The 25,768-nt window shown below is 37.4% G+C and overlaps 1 protein-coding gene across 8 annotated transcripts in view; it reads right to left on the reverse strand.

The window, feature by feature from the left end:
* Nucleotides 1-25,768, reverse strand: part of NEK10 (NIMA related kinase 10) — a 225,098-nt gene that overhangs the window by 42,781 nt on the left and 156,549 nt on the right. For 6 of the 8 annotated variants that reach the window (XM_087430634.1, XM_087430635.1, XM_087430642.1 and 3 more), the window contains 5 exons: nt 14,748-14,931; nt 14,564-14,650; nt 13,026-13,080; nt 3,457-3,494; nt 3,218-3,358 (listed from right to left, as the gene is read on the reverse strand). In XM_087430634.1, coding sequence (XP_087286760.1) covers nt 3,218-3,358; nt 3,457-3,494; nt 13,026-13,080; nt 14,564-14,650; nt 14,748-14,931 — 505 coding nt within the window. The remainder of the gene's footprint in view (nt 1-3,217; nt 3,359-3,456; nt 3,495-13,025; nt 13,081-14,563; nt 14,651-14,747; nt 14,932-25,768) is intronic. The other 2 variants (XM_087430638.1, XM_087430637.1) reach the window with 1 other exon arrangement.

Genomic DNA, 25,768 nt, shown 5'->3' on the forward strand with positions numbered 1-25,768 from the left:
TGCACTTTAAATTTATGTTTGACTGATGTTCCCAAAAATTTACATTTGACCCACGCTAATAGCATCCACAACATTAAAATGTACTCCACATACTTGACAAAGAATACATTTCTCATAAACCAAACATAATATGTTTTGGTCTGATTTAATTTTCACAAATATACAACGCCATTTCTCTACCTCAACAAGAAAGGACTGTTTCTTTTTTTATATACAACAGACTCCAGATTTTTTTTCCCATTCGAAATATCCAGTTGTTTGATTAATTCATTTAACTCTAGAGACAACATAACGAATCAATTATTTTTAAAGAACTGAGTTTCCCAAGGCATGGCGCACTTATAATAACAGCATAATTTTACATAGCAAGTAGATCAAATAAGAAAGATTTTTTTTTTCCAATTTCGTTTTCTTTCTACTGATTATATCAAGGATTAAGTTTCAGTATGGAACAAGTATGTTATCATCATTTTTCAAATATTAGCTAATGTACTTTCATAACAAACAAAACAGACCTCAGGATAAGCAGATAACCATATCTACTTAGAATTTAATAATGTCTTGCTTAGATTTGCATTTATTTTTACAATTGCCATCTTTTTATGGCAAGTGATACTACACTGGCTTTCCATTTGTAGCAACAATATAAACACCCCTTTAAATAAATTTAAGTTGAGAAAGTGAGTGAAATTAAAGAAACATATATTTGGAAAATAGTAGTACAGACATCTCAGATATGGCCAAATTTGTGCAACAGTAATCTACAAGTGACGAAGTTAGGGAAATAGAGCTAATAATTAACGTTTAAAATGATTATTCATTCATTGATTCCATGTTAATTACTGTTAATATTTTCATCCAGGGAGTATAGGAATTTCTCAGTTTTCATTTCTATTGGCACAGAACTACAGTCTATTATTTAACCTAAAGAATATGCATTAAAAAATTATTTACACAACCTAGCTAATATTAAAAGACAGAACAAGAGGATTTTTTAACAGTGTTAACTTGAAACGGTTCTATGGTTATTTGTTCTACAAGAGTTTGGAGGTGCATTAAATACTGCTGTATCACCACAATATTAACCTAGAAGTCCACATTTTAGAAGTACCACATAGGCAAGATCCTATTATAATACAGCCACTCAGCACTCTAAAATAATAGTTCTCACCCTTTGATCTGCCACAGCACCTGGAAAATGATGTTCACATACCAGATATAGTCCTGGGGGCATACTCAGGTTTTGACAAAATTCTCCCCTCTCTGACAATTTTTTCTAGAAAATTTAGGCAATATAGGGCTGTGGTTGTTGGTTATACACAATTTCCAGCATGTGCCTTTCCATCCAAGAAAGCTAAATAAAACTTGAAGCAAATGAAAATACACTAATCTAATCTGATTTTTTTATAAAGAAATCATTCACACATTTCAGTGCTCTACCTATTCTGAGTAACAGATACTTAAGCTATAACTCATAACTGACTGGACCAACAATGTTTCATGACACCTTGGTCCAAAGTTGCTTCCCTATTGTTGGGGAGCTGTGTCAATATCGCCGTTTTATTCTCCTAGGCCAGAGATACAGAGGGAACAACTGGAAAGGAGCACGATTTGCAGATGAGGTGATCTAAGTGGAATGGGCTGGTACTAGTGTTTGTGATTTGATAAAGCAACCAACAGTTCAAATTTACCTGCAATACTTTAAGAAGTATGACTTTTATAATATGCAGAAAAACAATTTTGCTTTAAGGTGGAGAAAATAAAGATTTATTCATTTTTTACTCGAAAGTAGAATAACCCATAGGTAGTAACCAAAATTTTCTCATATGCATTAATGTGCTCTATAATATTAATAGAAATTAATCACTCTTTTGTGGGGAAACTTTAGCATTCACTGACAATACTTAAAATGCTATACTATATTCTGTTTTAAATAAAAAAATACACAAATCAGTAAATTTTTAAAAATTGGATTGTATAACAAACTGTAGGTCTAAGAAATATACTACATGTAAACTGTGCTATACTGTAAATAGTTTAAAGGTCCAAAGATTTGATCAATTTCACTGACATAAAGTCAAGTCTTAAACTGGGCTAACTCAATATGCCCCTTAGGAAAAGGAATTCCTATTAAGAATCACAACCAAACTGCGAATTGCTTACATATATATGTATGGTCTGCTCTTGGTGTTATAAAATCAATCAACAACAGTCATTTTCACTTCATGATTACGTTATGAACTTACCTTGTGCCAAAATAGCAGGAGTAGAGCATGGTCAACATGATAGCTTTAGACATCTTAATATCAAAACCATCCTTTTTTTTGCATCTATGCTGATGGTGTAAATGGCCCCAAACTGTCAATAACTCTTCCAAAGCAAATTTAATAAATGTGGATACATGGACTAATATTACAGTGAATCAATTCACATCACCCATATTCACTATATGTGTTAACTCTACAAAAGAATGTGAATTAAAGAAGCCAAAGTGAAAATAGCATTAAGCAACAATCCCAAATTAACCAAAATAATAAAATAGAACTTTATACTCAAGAGTCATATACTCATACATATGTTAAAAGCACAATCACTGAACTTTTTTCCTGAATTGTCCAGGTTTGGCTAACAATTTTACTATTACTGTTGCACTTTAGTCCTCTTTAATAGAAATTAGCAACATTAATTAACACACTCTTTTTTCTCCAAACCATTACTATAAACGTTTAAGTTTTAAGAGATCATAATTTTCAAATTATTAAGGAAACAATGTGATATAATATTGTTTTAGTCAAAAACAAATAGAAATAACTTTAAAAAAGTTTCTGTGTCAGAGTAAAGGAGATAGAAAAAAGATACGCTTCACTCTCTTGTACCACATAGGTCTAGAGCTTACAGAAATATGTATGTAAAACAGTTACTATTTTTTGTTAGTAGGTATGCACTTTAAGCATCAATAGTTCAACTGGTTAACATTCTACCAAAGCAGAAAGTTTTAGAAAAACAGCCTATAATATTTCAATCAAATAAGTGAACACAGAAAGCATTTTGATACTCTTAAATTCCCAAACTAATAATGGTGGACAAACAAAATGAAATGCTCCTGCTGTTTGTATTAAAATTACCTCCCAAGCATCATTCAGACATTTCAGGCCCAACTATAATTCTGTGTTCGCCCATTGTGTGCTTGACATCAACTTGATCTAGTAAGTACTACCATGATCTTTGAGATTGCGGAGAATCACAGCGGGAAGGCTATGGGACTGCCACCCCGTCACTAACTCGGCCTCTAGCTCCTTAACGTGGGCCCTGAGCATGAGGGGTGGCACTTTCAGAAGCAGGTCAAGAGGCAGCAAAGCTGAAGAAATAAAAGGGGGAAAGACATGAAACTATAACAAAAATTACATTGAATTTCAGGGAGGCATGTATGATTTGATGCTGCCAACACTCAATTACCTGGTCTCGGTCTTGAGCCTATTCCACCCGTGAAGTCCCTGAAAACAAAATTAGGGGCCATTAGAAGGACTTATTCAACTTGGATTTGACTAACATTTACTGAAAGCCTACACCTGGCTAGATTATAAAAATAAGTGAAGGTTATTTTCCCTCAAGACGCTTTCAAGAGTTCAGTAAAGAGGAAAATAAATATATTCGAACCCAGAGCAGAACTGACATTCTACTAGCCAGTGGAAGAAACTTGCCCCATCACAGCTGTTTATAAGCTCTAAGAATGATTAAGAGCCTAAGTCTTAGTGCCTTGAATATTTTCTTGTTATACTTAAAATCAAAATACTGATTTTGTACTAAAAAGAAATAATATTTTAAATTTTACATATATTATTTTTCTATGCTTTGTTTCTGCTGTCTTAAAAAAGAAACTATAACTCTTCCTCTGAAATGAGATGATTTTTTCATTTAAGAGGATAATAATTTTCCTCAAGTTTCCAGCGGTATTAACATCACTTGTCCCCCCCCCCCCACAAATTCTAGATTTCTTGATCTTTTTGCAGGTTGGTTTCAGTGCCTTCCACCCAGTGGAGGTGGCCTAAGACCCCACCAGGGATAGCCAGAAATAACCTTCAACCTTGTTTTTTCCACTATAGATTAGAGCCAATTTCTTAATAGTTTTTTGGAATGAAATAAGAAACATCTGTGCCCTGAAAAGTTATAAGAACCATACTTCAATTTAATGCAATCCAACAAAATATATGGAACATCTACCACGTATAAGGCACATGATGGTCATTTGCTGAATAGGAATGAATATAGAGATTCAAATACAAATAAACATGGTTGATAATTCTCTAACGCCAATCCTTTCATTTTAATCATAGAATTTTTGATACATACATGCAACACATACCTAAGTTACGAAACATAACAAAATTGGTTCTCATTAACCCACCACCCAACTTAAGTACTACAATAATACCAAAATCTTTGTATCCAACTGTGAGTTCCTTCCCTATTCTTTTCCACTCCACCTAACCCCCCACCAAGCCAGCCCTCTCTTGATTGCGTTATTTTTTCTGTCCCATTCCCAGCCCATGTTTCCAGAGCCTTGAAAAGTAAATGAAATTCGCCTGCCTGGCACAGTTAATACACTCTCCCTAGCTCTGGGATAAGCAGTATGTTTAAAGAAAGAAAAGGGAAGTTCAAAGAGGGGCATAATCTCTGCAGTGCCATATGTGGGCAGGACACCTCAGGGCTGAGCTGAGGAGCAGAGCATCTGTTCCAGCACCTCATATCCTTGCACACACACTACACCCCAGCAAGTGCAAGGGAATAAGCCTGTCCTTTAGCCTTCCGGACAAGTCCAGCACTGTCCAATAGAAATATAATGCAAACCACAAACATAAGTTTAAATTTTTTGGTAGCCACTTTTTAAAAAGTAGAAATAAAAAAGTGAAATTAATTTTAAAAATCTGTTTTATTTAAACAAATATATACAAAATATTATCATTTCAACATATACCAAATATAAAAATTAATGAAATATTTTACATCCAGTTTTACATTTAAATTAATATTAAAATAAAATTTAGAATTCAGTCCCTCAATGCAAATCAAAACTACAATGAGATATCACCTCACGCCCATCAGAATGGCTATAATTAACAAGACAGGAAACAACATGTGTTGGAGAGGATGTGGAGAGAAGGGAACTCTCATACACTGCTGTGGGAGTGCAAACTGGTGCAGCCACTATGGAAAACAGTATGGAGATTCCTCAAAAAATTAAAGATAGAACTACCATATGATCCAGCTATTCCACTGCTGGGTATTTATCCAAAAAACTTGAAAACACCAATGCGTAAAGATACGTGCACCCCTGTGTTCATTGCAGCGTTATTCACATTAGCCAAGAATAACGCTGCAATGAATACCCTGATATAATTTCTCTGGAAATTATATCATGGACCACAAGAGAACATAGTCATCTGAAATTTCAAAATAGAACAGACTTCATTGTAACCAGAAGTGACAACTTTTAACTACACGATTGTTGAGTCCACAGATGGACAAAAGATTGAAATTATGCAGAGCCTGAGGGAAGTCTGCCTCTAGATTGAACCAGGTTGAACGTTTATGTCCAAGAGAATGTTATGGCTGCAGAAGATGGTTTCCCATAATAGTGCAAGCTGGAAAATAGACAGAAATGGTTTAACACCAAGAAAACATTCCAGAAATGTTTTATGGTGAAAAGGCTTAACATAATAAAGCTTGTATCCTCTAAAAGTTTTGAAATGGGCATTGACCAATAGCACTTCAGGCTGATGAAACAGAATTTCAGAGAAATGGAAGGTTTCAAAGAATTCTTTAAAAGGTCATCACTTGCAACTCTCTTCAGATCTGGTGTGACTTCATCCAGAATTCATAAGCCAAAACAGAAATCGAAGCACTGAATATTAGTGTCAGCCTACAACTTTCACCCCAAACCACTACATAAAATGTGGAGACTGGAGGTATTAGCTTCGTAATTTTCTAAATCAACTTTTCACTGAATTAATTCAAGTGTAGGGTAAGTTATCTGGATAATTATTTTGTCAGAGGAGTCCTGGCCATGAAGGACAAGGACCCTGTTCTAGAACTTTATATCTCTTAAAATTCTCTTAAATATCTCTGAACCAAGGAAATAATTTCTCACGCATTGTAAGTGCATTACACAATTTAATTCAATTGTGAAAAGTAGTCAATACTATCTGATGTTGATAAAAAGAAGAAATATTTAATCTTATGAAATGAGAGGCTTGGCTTACAATATTAAGATAACACCTTCTGAGGTTATTGCAACCATACCATCTGAGCTAACTAGCATTTTATGGTGTGAAAATCTCTTTCAGGTAGTGACATTCATAAACATATCCTGTGTGAACAAGCGACATTATGTAGGGTTGAGTTCTCGCGTTCAATAAGGGCTTTTCATCTATGTATAACGTTAATGGAGTTGGTATCACTTCAGGAAAGCAGTAGAATGTTCCTGTGGCTCTCCGCTCATACTTCAATAACAGCTAGAAACAAATGAGCTATCAGCCATAGAAGTTTAGAACTGTCACAGGAAAGGAAAAAAGTGGTCTTACTGACAATTAATGGTTTTTTGTAAGACTGCTTGATTGTGACATGGGCAGATAGGCCAGGATGGTTCTGGTAAGTAGTGATCAAGCAGTATCTATCCAATTTAAGTAAAACTAGATATGGATTATGAAAAAGGGGTGGGAGTAGACAGTAGCTGCTACTCAAAATAATCAAGACTTCTTCTAACAGGAGGCAAGATCCAAAGGTCTGGAGATTACACAAGGGTCTTTCAGGTCTCACATGTATGATATTGGATCGTCACAAACATCCACAGTCATCTTTACATATGAAGACTAAAGTCAGGCGCACACCCTTGAATACAATTATGCACGCACTGATTTATCAAACAAGTTGTGAACCACAGGCATCTCTGATACTGAAACATCCGATGTCTCAAACCAGCCTGCCAACTATACCCTGTTGCCTTGGCAACAGGATGCAAGCAGGCACAGAGAAATCTTGTTGCCTGAGCAACAGGATCTTTAAAAAGGGGGGAGGGCGGTCCTTAAGCTGTGACAGGCTTAAGGCTGTAGGTTCAAGCCAGTAGGTGAAATTTCAGTCTCATTACAGTGAGAGATACAGAATTTATGCTAAGATGATAATCATTCATCTATTAATTAACAAGTATTTATGGATTGACACCTATGTGCAATACACTGTGCCCCGGGGAATGCAAAGATGGTATGTCTGGTATGTGTGGGCACACAGTAATAAATATTAATTGAATGAATCAACAGATGTTTCTAAGAAAGGCAAAAAACAGTGACCAAAGCTTCCTAGGACCTGAGTGTATGATAGTGAAAGAGGTTGAAGCCCCTGTGTGTATTATCAACTTCCACTATGCAGGATAATTTATTTGTAAATTGAAATAACATGCTATGACTTTTTGGATTAAAACTATCAATGTAAATACTCAGTGAGACTGTAAAACCCAGATAGAAACTGGTAAAGGTCAAGCCCATTCTTAATTCTCTCCTAGTAAGTAGTAATGGAGGCAGAAGATTTTACATCACTTAGATCACTGAAAATGATTAAAGCTGGAAATTTCAAAGAAAGTCTTAATTATTGAATTTTTAATTGCTTTTTTCTTGACAACCGAGCTTTTGGCTAACTCTATCAATGTGTACAAAACATCAAACAAACATTAACAACAAGGATGTTTATTTCATATGATTATTTCAAAGTAGATAATATTTTGTGAGAGTTTGACCATGAAAAGTGAATTCCATTTTCCCTCTCATTCCTATGATTTCAGAAATACAAACATCAAAATTAAAGATGATTTCCACAAACACTATCATTCACTTCAACCACTCTCAATATACACGTGGAGTTCAAATCTCTCAAAGTGGGAACGTAAAAATGGTACAACCACTCTGGAAAACAGTGGGGCAGTTTCTTAAAAAGTTAGGCATACACCTAGTATACGATTCAGCCATTTCACTTCTAGCTATTTAAAAGAAAAAAAGTATGTGTTCATATGAAGACACAAATGTTCATAGCAGCTTTATTTGTAACAGCTAAATACTGGAATTCAAATGTCCATAAACAGATGAAGGAATAAACATACCATGGTATATCCACACAATAGAATGTTACTTAACAATAAAAAGGAATGAACTATTGATACACAAAACAACGTAGACGGATCTCGAAATAACTATGCTGACTGAAAGAAGTCAGACAAATAAGAGTACGTACTATGTAATTCCATTTATATTAAATTCTAAAATGTAAAATAATCTATAGTGCAGCAAGCAGATCAATGATTGCCGGGGTGGGGAGTGAGGAGCAGGAACGAGGGGCACAAATGGACACGAGCACACTTTTGGATGTTTACTGTCTTAATTGTGATTTCACTGGGATATGCAACCTCAAAACTTATCAAATTTCGCATCTCAAATATGTTAGTTTATTTTGTGTGAGTTATACCTCATTGAAGCTATTAAAACAAAATAACTTCTCAGATTCTCATCCAAGAAAAGCCATTAAAATAGATCATTACATGATCTGTGTGCATTCATTAAAAGCAATATATAAAAAATACACCATGAAGTTAATTTTCTCCTGCCTTTTGTTATTTACTAGATGGCACCTAAATGTAAGTCAGATCTAATTACCTCATGGTTCTACATCTTCAGAAGAGCTAACTAATTAGATAAGGAGCCCAAAAGAATTATTTGCTGGCTTCATGTGACTTCTGCTAAATAGTTCAAAGAAGGAACATGGACTTCTAAGAGTTGGGGGCTGGTTCTCTTAATTGGTCTTGTCATTAATTATATTCCTGAAAAAAGTTTCATCGTCTGAGGATGGTTTGGATCATCAGGGTGCCTTCCACTCTATCATGCTTCCTTTTACCAGCCTTGAGACTTCAGTACTTCTCTGAGGAGGATGGAGCTGCCCTTCCTAGTTTCTTTTGCTCATGTTTTATCCATTGGCCTGGCCCAATTGCCCAAGAAAGTCTATCTCAAGTTATTAGGGAGGTACCTTGGTTCTTCAGCAGGCTATTGGCTTAAATCTAGCTCCTGATACCTGAGGTGACCAAAGTTGAGAGTATATGCTTAAGCTTTCTTTGTGTACTATTTAGCCAGGGTCAACTCTGAATTCTAAACTCTGGAAGCTATGCTCAGGTCAAGTATGCACTTCTTTGTGGCTTTTTCTCATTGGGATCAACTCCCTTGTTTTAGGAACCAGTAAGTGTCCCTAAGGTGGAGAGTTGCCCAGAGTGTCACTGTGACTGTTCTACCATTCAATACATGGCACAGAATAGGCAAAACTCACTACAGGCTTGATTTTCAATTTACTTTTATTCTATTTTGTAGCTCTGCTATCTTCTTTTATACTCTAACTTCTCATTTAGCTTCTAAATATTTTGCAGGAGGGGTTTACATTTCATACAGATAAACCAAGAAACCTAGGAAAGTCCTAAACAAATTAGATTGCAGATAACTTTAGCCTTATTTAATGCCTTTTAAAGAATTACAAATATGTTTTAGAGTTGTCTCCTTTTAATTCAGTGAAGCTCTGGGAATTACCTGGAAGGAAGTCAAAAAGTTATTTTCTCCCCTCTAATTTGGCATGAATCATTGGCTGTCTTTTGTCATTTATTTTCTTCTCAAGTCTGCCCTTGTCTCCCCATTACACTACGAGTTCCTTGAGAAGAGAGCTTGTCTTAAACTAACCTGTGTTCCCTGCTGGCATGTCACACTGCACCTAACACACGGCATAGCTTTGCAAATGTTATTTTAGCTCAGGATTTATTCATCTATTTATCTATGTATGCACCTTCTGATTCATCGGCCTCAATGGCCATTTTCTCTTCTCCACCTGTTGAATTGATCATTAACCCCAAGTTAAAGCCCACTCTGCAATACCCTTGCTTCAGTGAGCCTCAGATTAAACTTCCCCTTTCTGTTGATTCCAGTTTACCCAATTTGCTATAAAATGTTGAGATAATGACTAGCTTTTAAAAACCATTTCAGGCTTTAAAACATATAGTACATATGTTTCCAATTGAATTCTTGCAAATAAGACAATTTTCCATGAATCCTTTTAGAAAAAAGAACTAGAATTACTTGGCAACACTAGGATTCCTAAATGCTAAGAAATTTCTATTTTAATATAAAATTCTCTTAATTGGGGAGTACACCCATATGTCATAATTTATTTTTGGAGTAAAACACTTGTTTTGCATCTCCTCTATACATTCAAGCAATTTTTTATCACTGAATAAAGTACCTAATAATAGAGAAAAAGCCTTTTGATGATGTTCTTAAAACTATAAATAATCACAAACCTTATAAGGGGGTGGTTAGATTCCAAAGTGTACTTGTTAATTATTTTGGGGGAGAGCACGTGGAACATTTTCCTATGCAAATACTGTTCCAGGCACCGATATCTAGACCAGCTCACAAAAGTCTATTGATCTCATGATGTGGTTAAGGTAAAGAAGCCCTGATGGCAGAGTTGGGAGGACACACCCACTCCATGGTACCATTCAGACCCCCAGCTCCACAGCCAGGCTCACATCTCCCAGTCCTGGCCCCTCACTTGCTGAGCTGAGTGAGCAGGAGCACCCATGGTTCCAGGCTCCTGTGTGTGGTTTCCTTGCCTGTGGCAAGCGGAAGCAGAGCTGGTAGGTTGGGGATGAGAAGCCAGAGACGGGGGACGGGAGGGATCTGCAATCCCTGTGATGCCTCAAGGGTCTTCTAACTCAGGTCCAAGTCTCCACAATCGCCCGTTCTGGTTCTCCTTAGGGTTTTGGACTGTTTCTCCTTCCTCCACTCTCTCCTTTACTTCTAACCACCACTTCTCTGCACTTTGGCCCACTAACGAACATGATGAGGTCTTACAGACTTTCCTCGATGACCCTTCTGGTAGATTATGACTCTGATAGGTTTTCCTTGGGTTTTTGTTACTAGCACCACCGGAAAAGAGTTAGGAAATTAAAAGGCTCCATCCTAACCCTTCCTGACTCTCACGTGGAAAAGACAAAGTTAGCAGCGATGTTGTATCTTCAATTAAACAAAAAATGATTTTCTACATGAACCTTCCTTTGCCGCCTAACTGAACTCCTCATAATTTTGCTAGGTAGGTTCTTCATTTTGGAATTCATTTCTATTATGCTTTTCCCAGCACCCTCAAACCCAGAAGTGGATAATGGTTACATTTGGGCTACTCAGCACCCACATGGGCTCCCTGCAGCAAAAGCCCCCTGATGGACTTGAAGTGGCTGTCAACCAAGGAGCCTCCGCTCTCCCCACAGCAGTAAATAGGGCCCTGATCCAAGCCAGGCCAATCTGACTCTCTCTCAGGACACTGAATCCTAAGAAAGGTGACACAAAGACAGAAAAAATGAGCTGGGAGCTCGTTTAGCCCAGCATCAGTGCCTTTACAAGACTGCCAGGAGTGCCTCTTCCACAGACTTCAGGGGCTGACCAGGCTCCTATCCCTTATTAAGCTTGATTCTCTGGGTTCCTAATTACGTGAGCCCCCCAAAGCCTTCTAATGAACCCCTCTGTTGCATAAGTCAGCCAGTGTCAGGTTCTTTTGCTTGCATGCAAAAGGCCTGACTGATAAGGCACACTCATAGCCCTAGCCTTTCGTCACATGAACTTAGCCACTTCCGTAGCCAGGGTCCCCCACAGCTCCGAAGCCTGCTGACTGGCACTGCCACTTACATGTGCTCCCAGCCTCAACTGGTGCCTTAGCCTCAGAGCTGTTTGGCAGTCCTTGTGCCTGTCCCTGCTCCGTTCCTTGTCCATTTCTATATTGGTTCTTCCTAGTGGACCACACTCCTCAAATCTAGACCATCCTCTCAGCAGTGACCATGAATATCATCTAATAAACAGAAACCACCAAGTATAATCTTCTTTAATATCCCTCTTCTCTATTTTTCTAACTTGATTTTATCTTTGCCTCCCTTTCTTCAGACACAGAGAAGGGGTTGTCCCTTCATCGTTCCCAGGCCCACTCTCTGTCTCCAACCTACTCTGCAACTGTACACCATCAATTATCTTCTTCCTTCTTCAATCTCTCCTCTACATTGGTGGCTTCTCCTCAGTGCCAACCATCCTGCAGTCATCCTGATTCTAGATGGCGTTTTTGCATCAAACATCTCGTTTTTGTATCAAACATCTCCCACCAGCCAACTCTCCCAGCTCACTCCTCATTTTCTTCAATTGCTCCCCATCCTTACCTTTGTCACTTCTAAAATCACCACAATCAGGCTTCTGCTCCAGCCAACTTCACCCAGTGCCACTGAAACTGCTCTGACAAAGGTCACCAGGGACTTACAAAAGGCCAAATCTAATAGTTTCATTTTAGTCTTTAGCCCAAGAGATAACTATTGCAGAAACTGCTAATTGTCTCAAAATAATAATGTCTTCCTTTTAAAACAGAATCCCCAATATTCGGTCCTCCCTTGTAGCTAGATGAGGTCATATGACTAAGTTATGGCCAATGGTAAGTGAGTAGAAGTGATGAGCACAATATCTGGGTCACATCATTAAAAGGAAGAGGTGTGTCTCCACTTCCCCCTTCTACTTCCTGCTGGCTAGGATGTAGATGTGATGTGTTCCACATTTCTCACATTTCCCATGAGGATGAGACCTACACCCTGCAGACGTGGAGGAACAAGACATAAGGAGCCAGGGCCCCAGATGACCTCATGGAGCACAACTGCCCTACCTCCCTGGTCTGTCCTTGAGCTCAAAGAGACTAACTTAGACTGGCTGAAGATCACAAAGCTAGACTAAAATCCAGGTCCAAGCTTAGTACTCTCTCCAATGTGCTGCTTGGTAATCTACAATCAGTCTAGGAGGGTGGGCTCTAACAGCCTCTGTTACCACGTGCCCATGTAACTTCCAGCTCTCAGGTTTCAATTTAGCTACCAATAACTCAGCTCTGCAGAGTCTAAACATATTTCTAGGAGCTCAATTTGTACATACCTTGTTTGGGATTGTCTTTCTCCTCCTGAAGCACTAAAACTTCTCTTTAAAATGCCTGAAACAAGAAAACAGAAATAACTTTACATTTTCCTGTTGCAAATCTATTTATTTATTTGTTTAAAAAACAATGCTGCATTCTATTATCTGAGCAATTGTACATACTATGAAGACTGTCTTCATTTATGAAAGCATCAGCCAAAGTATAATGTTGCAAATTACTATTTACTTGACAGGTTTGTTTAAGGGCCTGTCTCCAAAGAAAAGGTGCTAAACAAAGAAACTCCATTATTAATAGCTAACAAAGTACAATAATATCATCTATGCCATGATCACCCCAAAGCCCTGCCAACACAGTTACAAATTATCACATGCAAATTTAGGGGTACGACTTCTCCTTCCCTCACTTCCCCGCTGACCATCCCCGCCATTGCTACCCAGGACATACAACACTGAATTCATCTCAAAACAGTCAGTAATTAACTGCTGCTAGAATTTACTACATATGTTTGGATGCTTGAATATTTTTCCTGTGTAATATTCAATTGCAAATCAAGACATTTTATCTAGCAGGCAGGAATGTACAGGGAAAACAGAGCAGAGTGTTGGAAATTGAGATTGTCCCAGGAAATCTGGAACATCTAGTCATCACCATTTGATGGATTAATTAAGCATGGAAAGGGACAAAGAATGAAGCTAAATCCCTAGGGTTCTACTTTGATCCTCAGGGAGACTATTTTAAACCCTCTTTTATGAGATTTTCATCATCTAGTCATTGATGAAAGGGAATGATTTATACTTTATTTCAGAGTATTTCTGTCTATCTTATTTAATATTCCATCAACTTACTCTTTTAAAAGAAGTATTCTTTTCTCTCCATTTTCTATTTTAACTTCTCTTTTCTTCCAGTTCCAGATTTGTTGAGTGACTTGAATCTTATCTTTCCTTACAATCTTTAAATTTTATCTAAATATATCTTCTCTTTTCTTTCCCATATCCCAGTGTGACTATTTTCTTTACTGTTTCAAATTAGGAGTCAAGATTAACATATGGACTAAATTTATGTGTCATATATTTTCATAGTTGTAAGCAATTAAAATATTTATTTTACTTTAGTGTTTTAAGTATAACATATCCCTTTACATTAATGTAAATAAAATTGTGCAAAACTTAGTCTACACCAAGACTAATTTCTTCCCCAGGTTTCTAATTCCAATCAACGGACTTATAAAAAGGTCACTGCCATTATTCCTGTGGTTATTTTGTCTGTCCCCAAATTAGTTATCTCCACTCCCCAGTCAGAATCTGCATTTGCTGGTAGAAATAATGAAACCATTCATTTGACAGCTAAGGCAATGGAAAACCACAGTGCTGGCTGGCATCTGGGTTCTGTCAGAGTGATAGACATACCTGTCCTAATTAGCATGGCACCTAGAAAGCAAACCACTGGGTTATGTATGTGATGACATTTACTTGACTCCCAAGTATCACTCCCAAACCACTACCTGCGGGAATCCCACAAACTGCTGAAGAAAGCTTACTGAATGTCGATTCTTTCAAAGGGCTTGAACTGGAAATGCTGGAGTTATCTGAAATGTCCAATTCGTCATCTAGCTCTGAATATATATCTGCACATTAATAAAAAAAAAAAAAAAAAGCAAGTGAACCTTGAAACAGAAAGGAGTCAAGAGCGCATTCCTGCTGCCACCTTTTCACTAGAAATACCTTTCTCAATATTTTCCAAGTTGAAGTTATCATCTGACAGGATTTCATCACAGGCCCTGTCTTCCTCCTTACCACACGGGGCCTGGAAGCCTTCAGGGGGCAGGTCTGAACTTTCTGAAAGTTCACTTTTCAGGCTGGCTGCTCCACTGCTGCTGCTGCTCAAGCTTGCCTTCTCAAAGGTTTCCTGGAAAGAGAAATTCAATTTTTAATAGCCTCTTCTTCTTTCCTTCCCTCTGCAGGACCCAAAAACTCATTAGAACATATATTAAAATCCTTAAAATATCATTACAAACAGTTTTTGCTGAGGTAGCATTAGTAGTTCCACTTGTATGTCTACCATAGAATCCATTCAGTTCATAACTACAAAAAAAGTAGGTCTGCAAGTTACCATGGACAAAAAAGAATGGATGTAGCAAGATGCTCTGTGACAAAGGTCTGTGCAATCTGGTGAAAGAAACTGTAGCACTAAGAAATAGATGTGTATCGACTAAGCCAAAATTTGTCTCCTTTATATTAGTTTAAAAATAATTGCTATCAAATCTTCTCAGCACCACAGTGGATAACTAAGGCTTAGTTTCTTCAAAGTTCAACCTCTTCCATGTCCTCCTCCTTTTTCTGTCCCAACCCACAGATCTTTCTTTTCTAACTATCCTCAACTGAAGTCATTAGAAATTTACACAGAAATACACATTCAGTTTAGGGCTTTCTCCTCTTTATGAGCTTTTTTATTATAAATAAATAATCCCCTGCCCTATTCTAAAGACCACAACTGGCATTAACAACCCCATAAGGATTATACACTCAAGATGTGTCAATGCTATCAAGGTTGAAAAAAAGACAACAGATAGTTTTTAAGTTGAGAAAACTTTTTATTGCGTTGATGCAATCAGATGCCGTAATCCATATCTCCCTAAAACTAGCAAAATTTCAGCAAAGGCTTTGTTTCTCTTAAGAACAGGTGTGGTTAAGATATTAGAGGAAGACATTTTTCTGTGAACAAATGAAGAGCGGGGAGAAGTGGTGAATCCCCATACAGGCAATTTCAGACTTAAGGAAGTTTGACTTGCAACCAACACCCAAGAACCAGCTGGGCTGCAAATCAACAATCAATTGCAACTGCTAAAATTACAACCATAGGTAATTGGGTGTTGGCTTAAATTCTGATAAAAGGGAATTCACATTCTAAAGGAGATGCTTTTTCAGATTCTATAAACATGGAAGGTATGCTGAAGTAATGTAGAATGTGTAGTTTGTTTTGGTTTAAAACCTCTATTTCTATCATCTCTTCCACCGGATTTTCCTTCAAAAAAATTTATATAGGTTTTGAACTTGCCATAAACCATATGCCACTGTAGACACATTTTCCTGAGTGTGATTTCTAGAGTTTTTCCTTGTGAATATTTGAGTATCCAACTCATTATTCAATTCAGCTCCTTGAAGAATTGGGGGCTATTTTAGTCCCTCTTAAACCCCTGGGTGCCTTGCATACAGCAAATGCTCAGTAAGTAGTTGCTATTGAGATCAAAGGGAGAGAAGGGCCAGAAAAGCAGCTGAATTCCCTTACAGGAGGAGTAGGTTCTGTAACTTCTGTTTTTTGTCTTGCCCCTTTATCCGGGAGCCTACATTGTGAAGTTGCTCTAAGAGCTGAAGGGACTATTTGGTGATGCGCCTGTGAGTAGGAGCCAACTTCTCCCTTCCTTTTTCCCCTTTGCACATCAGAAAAGTTGTAGAGCTCATCTGTCTTAGCCATGACCAGCCCAGCAATGATAATATGCCTCTGTAACCCAGCAGGCACTGGCCAACGGCAGAGACATTGGATATTTTTAGTCTAAGAGCTGAGGCCATGAAGACATTTTCAAAAGTTGCCTCCAGCAAGTACATAAACCTATTCAACAGAGTTAGGGGGGAAAAAAAGGTGCAGCATTGGGGGATGGAATTTGACTACTGTCAGGTTTTTTACTTTCTAATTATTTAATATTTTTCTAGGAGTAGGAGAGGGAGTTAACTAGATTTTTTTGGCATCTGTGTCTCCTAGGAAGGAAAGGACACACTCTATGTATCAACATGGCAGCAAGGAGAAAACAATGCAAATCAGACAATAAAATTATCACCGATATGGAAATCATCAACATTATAGAAGACGCTCCCCGTCACAGTGCTGGTATAGGCACAATTATGTTTTGCTCAGTTTTGCTCATTATAATGTAATTTTTTTATGTGTGCAGCAGATCATAATACATTTTCAGTTGAATAGCTATTCTAACAGTAACAGACTGACATTGCCCAAATTAACCGCGACAGTAGGGAAAGAATTAAGAGAGCCTATTTTATTAAAACTAGTGCAATTTTTAAAATTTCCCAGAGTGTTAGTTTTATAAGGAGAGAGAGAGAAAGAAAAGCAAGAAACAAATATAAAGCATAACACCAGCTATATCGTGTAGAAGCTATACTTTTAGAACCATAAACAAGGCACTATTTCTTCTGTTCTGAAATATTCATATTCTATTTGAGTTATATCTTTACCCAGTTTCTTCCATTTGTTTACTTAATAACTATGACCTTAAATACGTAAATTTAGGGCTACATAGTGCTTGACAGAAACTCATATGGCTGAGGTTATCTCGTTTCAGTGGCAAACCACATTCTATGCTTTTCATGGATGATAGCACAAAGAAAATTCAAAATAAGAGACAGATCATTGACTGCATATTATTGTACATGAACTTAGTCCCTCAATTTCCAAGTATTAAAAAAAAAAAATTAGCCAGTGTGGTCAGATTGCTGAAGGGGCCATATAGACCCAGGCCATTGCTGAGTGGATTTCTCACCTAAGCGGTGCAATGGGAGGCTCCTCTCCAGGACCTTACTCTGGGCCACTTGGCTTTGCCACCACAGACAGGTGGGTTGATGACACAAGCCTGGAGCGTGGTCCTTCACTATGGTAGATGGAAATCTTTTAGCTCCAAAGTTGTTCAGATGATACCATTGTCTAACTTCATTTATGAAATCTTGAAACATTTCCCTTCTCCCGTGACCCTCATATCAAGCAGAACAGCAATATGTTCAAATTAAACCAGAAAAACTTGTGTCTGAGGCCCTGAAAATAGGTAAATTTATAAATATTATGTAATAAAGGAAAATGTTCTCTTTAAGTTTGGATACTAATTACTGTTTTACTTTGAACTTCTCAAAAATAATCATACAAGCTAAATATTTTGCTTTAACATAATTAAATGCATATAATTATGATCCCACTATTATCATGACATTCACTCTCTTAATTAGAACTTCTTAGAAGCACAAAAACATATTCATGAACTGTCACTAAATTAAATAAATTAGAAAATGAATTGATTATTACAATTCAATCTAAAATTCCAGTATCAAGTTTATCATACTTGATAATATTTCACTGCCACCCCATAACTAACCTAGTATCCACAATGGGTTCTCTATTATTCCTAATTCAAAGACAGGTTTTCTAGAAGCAATTATACTAATAAAGACGAGGAGAACAGTGTTATAATCTGAAAGTATAACTTATTAAAAATACAGAAGATATGGTCTAGCTCAACACTTACTGACCACAATTTTGTTTGAAGGCTGCAGACCAAAAAGGAAAAAAACTGAGTGTATGTGATAATATATCCCAAAGCATTTCAAAGGAGGCCAGAAGCAGGTAATTCCACTCAACATATAAAAGAAATAATGCACAGAGAATCATCAGGTGGTCAAGTTTTAAGACCACCAATCTCATTTAGATTGCTCAAAGCCAAGAAATACAATTTAAAAATAGCAATGCTGAAGGCATTAAACAGTATGGAATTAGACATGAACAATATACATGAAGCCCACAAAGTAGAACCCCACTTAACTGTTCACTTTTTAACACAGAATTACATGAGGAAAGGTCTAATTCTTGTTAAATTGCACACACAGCACATGACATCCAAATATCAAACTGATTAAGTGGCAGTGGAGAAAGAATTAAAAATTAAGGAAAAAAGTCACTATCATCTTTTGCCTGGTCTATGGCAATCTTCTCAACCATTCTCACTACTTTCATTCTACTGTTGGCTCTCAACAGTCTACTCCTACACAGCAGCCAGATACATCATTTTAAAACATTTATGTCACTCCCTTCCTCTAAACTCACATCACTCAAATCTACACTATGTGGACTCAAGTCTACACCATAGACTATAGCCTCCTCATTTCCTACTGTTTCTCCCTGTTTCACTGCACTTCAGCCACACAGGCTTCCCTGCTTGCTCCCTCAACTTAGCAGGCATGATCCCACCTCAGGATCTTTGGATTTGCTGCTTCCTCTGCCAAAACTATTATGCCTCCAGATATTTGCATGGCTCACCCCTTAATGGATTCAGGTTTCTGCTCAAATGTCACATAATTATAGAGGCTTTTCCTGACATCCCTATGTAAAATAGCCTGTCTCCACATCTACCAATCACATTCTGTTACCTTGCCTTCTTTGATTTTTGTCCACGGCACTTAAATATATTTTTATTTATCTATTATTTGTCTTCCCCCAGTATGAAAGTGGGGGTCTTCAGCTGTTTTGTTCACTGTGATATCACTAGACTAGAATAGTCACCAGAAGATAGAATAGATGCTCAATACATTTTATTGAATAAATGAAATAAAAGATTGATTTTTTGGTGTTGAGCAGATCTTATCCAGGTTAAAACAAAGGACAGAATCAAAATTACAAAAGGATAGAATTACAAAATTACAAAATGATTCTTTTGAAGAAATTGGCAAACTGATTCTAAAATTAATGAGATACAACAGACCTAGAATAGCCAAATCAAACTTGACAAAGAAGAACAAAATCAAAGGACTGATACAATCTAATTTCAAAACTTACTAAAAAGCTAAAATAGTCAAGATATTGTGGTATTGACCTAAAAATAGACATACAGATCAATGGAACAGAATAGAGTTCAGAAATAGATCCACATATATGTTTTCAAATGATTTTCAACAAAGATGCCTAGTAAAATCAATTGAGAAAGATTAGACATTTTAAGAAATGATGCTTGGGCGCTGGCCTGGGGGTGTGGTGGTTGGGTTCGCACGCTCCGCTTCGGCAGCCCGGGGTTCACCGGTTCAGATCCTGGGCGCAGACCTACGCACCTCTCATCAAGCCATGCTGAGGTGGTGACCCATATACAGCAACTAGAAGGATACAACTATGACATACAACTATCTACTGGGGTTTTGGGGAGAAGAAAGGAAAAAAGGAGGAAGATTGGCAACAGACATTAGCTCAGGGCCAATCTTCCTCAAAAAAAAAAAAGTTACTAAACTAAGCACTTAAAATTTGTACATTTTACTCTATGTAAATTATATCTCAATTAAAAGGGGGGTGGTGTAGGATAGATGTAAGAATTGTGTATATATCTGTGCGGGAGCTGATAAGGCATTGCTTTATTTTCTTAAAACATAACAAGTGTAGAATGTTTCCAAAACAAGTCATGATTTTTCCTGATACTTCTTTCACTGCATCATTACTCGTTGCATTTTCACAGCCTTGGGGGAAATTCAACCAACAATTAACCAGACAATAAAAGCAAAGATGTTCACAGAAATACTGTCCTTTTAAAATACATCATTTTCTACATGGCTTAATTTAATCTCTTAGCAGAAGATTGCAGACACACGCCTTTACTGGTGTGCTCAGCAATTGTAAATGACATATGGTATAATAAAAATAAAGCAGCTCAGATAAATAAATAGCACAACATTTTTTAAAATTTGCACTAAGAAAATGAGAATCGGGTGCTTGTATATCTGCTCAATTCTTAAGTGGTCAACTTGAAAGATATTTGAGAATTTAAGAAAAATTTCAAGTGCTTGTCAATAGAGTTTGCTAAGAACATATACAGATTGTATTAGAAAACTACAATAAGAACTCTACAACAAAGAAGTGAAATTATGAAGAGTTTGTGAATATAGAAAATAGTCTTTGCTGATAAGTGCTCTACTAATTGCCTTGTCTCCCAAAGTAGACAGAATTTAAGATGGTAATTATGTGTGCCATATTTTAGTAGTTTGATAATATCAGATCATCATAGAAATCTTTCTTTTTTAATTCACCAAAAGCTTAGAGTAAATTTCTAGAACTGACTATATGAACATTTACCCATCATCTTAAGCATGAGATAATTTATCAAAGTCAGATGCAATTTTTTGAAAGATCATCTTGGTAGAGATTGTAGAGATCCATCATAGAGGATGGCTAAGGGAGGGAGATCATTCTAGATAACCTGGGTGGAACGGATTCAATCATTTGGAAGGTCATCAAAGCAGAGCTGAGGTTTCTCTGAGATGAAAAAGAAATTATATCTGTGGATAGCGATTTCAGCCAGTGCCCAAGAGTTCCAACCTGCCCTTTCTGCCAGGCTATGCTATGGATTTTGGACTTACCTAGCCAGCTCCTACAATCATGTAAGCCAATTCCTTGCAATTAATCTCTGACTATGTTTCTACTACTGGTTCTGCTTCACACATTTTGTGTGGAACTGTCCTGCACATGACATAATATTAGCATCCCTGGCTGCTGCCCTTTAAGTACCAGTAGCATTCAAAGTCATTGTGATAAACAAAATGACACTCCCTTACACACACACATTTCCTAATGACCCCTTGTAGACAGTGCAGAGGTCGTACACTGAATTACTGCTAGGGGTCAGGGAGAAACTAGAGACAAGGAAGTTGGATATTGCAATGATCTAACGTAAGATAATGAGAATGAAGATTGAAAAGATAAGATGGATCTGTCAGACAGTTCAAAGATAGAATTGGTAAGAGCTTGCTAATGAAATAGATGTAGGATTTGAGGCAGAGTGAATTGAAGAAGACGTCAAGGTTCCAATTAAGGTGATGAGGTGTAGAACGTGACTGGGTTAAGGGAAGACAATTCATTCACTGTGGGACTTGCTGAGTATGAGGTACCTGTTAGACATACAGGTAAATGTCCAGTTCAAAATTTAGGTCTGGCACACAGGAGAGGCAGAGATCAGACAAGTAGCTTTGGAGGTCTTCAGAAAATGGATGTGGGAATTATGCTGTAAAACACATCTCAATGTATTTTGCCTTCTTAGAAAATTTTGCATACTTTTCCTCTCAGAGCCTTTTACTATTGAGACCAGGCCATGAGGCTGAGGCTTATAAACCCAAGGGAAGGCCTAGATGAACAATAGCTCAGGAAAGAGAAGGACATGAAGGAAGGGCAGCTTCTGGCAGAGCGGACTAAGGCCTGGGAAGTCTTTCTGAAGCTTAGAGAAGGAGCCTGATAGGAGGATAGAAGATGAGAAGGCAGCTGACAGCATCTTTGTTTTTCCTCCTCACACCCTCTCCAGCAGACGTGAACCTTGGGAGTGGAGTAGGGCAATTGGTAGAAACACACAGAGAGTTTGAGGGAGAAATCCAGGTGCAGCCAGAAAAGACTGGAAGCTTCAGAGAAGTTTCGTGATCATCATCACACTATATACTATGGTCATTTTAACATAAGGCCCATGAGGGTAGACACCTTGTGTTCACTGTGGTATCCCTAGCACCTAGAATAGTGCCTGAAACCTAATAGGCACTCAATAAATATTTGTTGAATGGATAATTGAATGACTGGCGCCTAGGACAAAAGCACAGGAAAAGATGAAGAAGATACCTGGCTTGGTGGGGCTGACATAGTGCCCCCCACTCCCAGTTAGTTCCCCATGGGCTGCGTATGGAATGTGAGGGAATCCAAAGCTCCTGAGTGCCACAGTGGGAATGTAGAAGATGGCTGTAGTGCTGGCTGATGAGGTCACTAGGTCATCACTGTATGGGGGTCCACGGAAAAGTCAGCTCAAACCAAAGACGCCAAGGTAGGTGCCCCAAAGCCAAAGAGATGGGTTCACCTCATCTAAAGTCAGCAGAGCCAACAGAAGGTGGCAGCATGCAGAGCCCCTGGCCCTCTCCCATCAGCACAGGGATGCCTAAGCTTCCTCCTGCACCCAGCTGCCATCTTGGGAGGAGGAAATGGAGAGGAGAATCCTTGAAATGGGAGAGAAACTTTAAGACCGAAAGAGACTGATATAAATGATAATGGTTACATCCACTTTTTTCTGCCATCAGCAGAAACAGGGTTCAAAACAAAATGATATATGATTATAGAAAATAAAGTTCCTATTTTGCACAACCAATTTTTACCCAAATTCATATGAAATAAAAAACCATAGAGCTGGATGGAGCTCACTCAAGGGAAGAGCAAGAAGAGAAGCAGACCATTTAAATTTAAGAGGCCAGGGCTGGAAGAGAAAATAAGAAAAAGTCACACTGCAAGAACATACTTCTCTTATGACTACTCTTCAGTCTCCCTGGGACAGTGAACTCTGCTCCATTTGCACACGTAGAAATATGCTTTATTCACCCATGTTAATATTAGTCTAGAGCTGGATTCACAAAATCTCAATAATCTGAATGAAACTGAAGTTTTCCATTGATTATCCAGATTTTTCCAGGCTGGATTTTTTTTTTTTTTTTTTTTTTTTTTTTTTTTTTTTTGTGAGGAGGACCAGCCCTGAGCTAACATCCAATGCCAATCCTCCTCTTTTTTGCTGAGGAAGACTGGCCCTGGGCTAACATCCATGCCCATCTTCCTCTACTTTATATGGGACGCCGCCACAGCATGGCTTAACAAGCGGTGCGTCGGTGCGCACCCGGGATCCGAACCAGCGAACCCCGAGCCGCCGCAGCGGAACGTGCGCACTTAACCGCTTGCGCCAACGGGCCGGCCCCCAGGCTGGATTTTTTAAACACTCATTCTTGTATTTGTCAGTGAAGATCTAAGCAGCACACTCTAGAAATGTCCGTAACCAATTTTTCCGTCTGGAATATAAGATAATACCTAAAGAGGACTTATTCTGTGTGTTTAATGCATTGTGTACAGTGCCAAAACGCCAATCATGATTTTGACTATTATAATGCCACAATATCCTCTATGGTTCAACATTTTATTATTACACATTTAAGAAAAATGGCACCTCATTTTTCTCTGCTTGATTCTTATCATTCTTGACTCTGAGCTCTCCTTATGATCTCTTATTTTGAATTAGAAAAATTAGAAAGCATAACATTCTTCAAAAAGTAAAGTCTTGCTTCACTTTCATTGAGAGTAAACTGCAGTACACAGGAATGAACTTATTAGTGAAGATGTCTCTGTCTTTTGAAATATATATAATAATATTCGTCTTCACTAGTCTGTTTTGAAAATTCTCATAATTAAGAACAAGCTAACACGTGAAAGTAAATAGCATACACCCCATGAGACAGGAGCCTTTCATGCTTCTTATTAATTGTTTGCTTACCCACTATTTGCAAAATTTCAGTAATTCACAGTAGATCTCTTTATCAGTGCTGGGAATTCATAAAGTTTTACTGAACCCACTAATTTCTCCTTCCTTTGACTATTATTTATCTTTGGAGTGTGTAAATTGCATTATTGATATTAACTGCTCTGGGAGAACATTCCACTATATTTGAAATGAAACAATCATAATATCATAATACTGCTTAAGAAAAAAACAAGTGTAAAATTTTACACCTATAATTTTTCTGCCAGCGATGGCATAGAGATAAGTTTTAAAAAATAATAATTGGTACACAATGAAGATAATGCCAATTAACTGCATGCTGCCTTTGTAATCATATTTCCTTTTCAGTTCCTTAATAAAGCTGCATTTTATCCTTTTAGTTAACATTTGATTAATCTTGAAATGAAAAATTATCAGTATACCTAAAATAGTGCAAGAGAGGAAGTTATTTTATGGCTCTTTAAAATAGTAATATAAACTTTGCTTTGAAGTGAAGCACTTCTCTATAGTCTCCATAAGACTGAATGCTCCAGGAGGGCATTGAGGCTGGCTAGTAGCAGGTGCTCAATAAGTATTTATTAACTGCAAGAATAACATACCTGGATTTAGTACTAATGGACCAGTTAGTACTAGATTAACAAGTTGCATCAACAAACTATTCTTCTAACACAAGCATGGCTTATTTTATATAATTGATGCTATCTTACAACTTATGCCACTTTTTAATTGGGACAGTATATTCAAATACATTAACTTTTAATCCTACTGCCTTCTGCAATAGGTAATATTTTCCTCCTCATTCATAGATGAGTAAAGAACCCCTAGAACCTCAAAACTCCCTCATTGACTGTAGAGTTCTCCCTTTGTTTTACCCAGTCATGGTCTGAGAACTAGATTTCTACAGTCAAAATGGCCCTCCTAATACATATTGAAATATTGACGGATAAAATGATATGGTATCTTGGATTTGGGAGTGGGTGGTAAGTGGGCATAGAGATGACACCAACTGGTCCAAAGTAGCAAATTGTTGAAGCTGGTGTATGGGTACACGAAACACTCTCTTTACTTCTATAAATATCTGAAATTTTCCACCATAAAGAGTTTTTTTTAAAAAGCTGGAAAGTAAAAATAAATAAATAAATAAAATGGTCCCTCTCAAGGTATTTTGCTAAAGATAAGAAGATTTCTGCTGTTAGATTTCAAACTAACTCCACCCACTCCCACATCAGCTACATGAATCTAACATAAACCGACTCTCTTATATCCAACTGGAAATTGGCTAAGTAGCTTTGCAGTGCAGAACTTAATAGAAGGCTCCAAATACTTAAGATATATAGAAATGGCTAAATCTCTTACATTTTAGTTTACTGGAAATATTATACTCTGAATGCAACATGATATCCATAGAATGATGTGTTTCTCATTGTTGCTTACTTTTTATGAAGTCAGCTAGTAAAATAACAAGCAAAGTGCACTCTTATTCCCTGTGTATAAGATTTAACTGTGCCCACAAAAGCTACAACTCCAAGTTATATGCTCCTAAATGTAAACCAAGGCCTTAGATAATTACCATGGATTGTTCTGTGAAATTACAGCTGGGCTTAGCATTTAAGGCAATGAAGATTAGTTTTCCCCCAAAAGAAAACT

Source organism: Ceratotherium simum, chromosome 5 (genome assembly GCF_057802395.1).
Source record: "Ceratotherium simum simum isolate JZ-2026a chromosome 5, ASM5780239v1, whole genome shotgun sequence".
Lineage (NCBI taxonomy): Eukaryota > Metazoa > Chordata > Mammalia > Perissodactyla > Rhinocerotidae > Ceratotherium > Ceratotherium simum.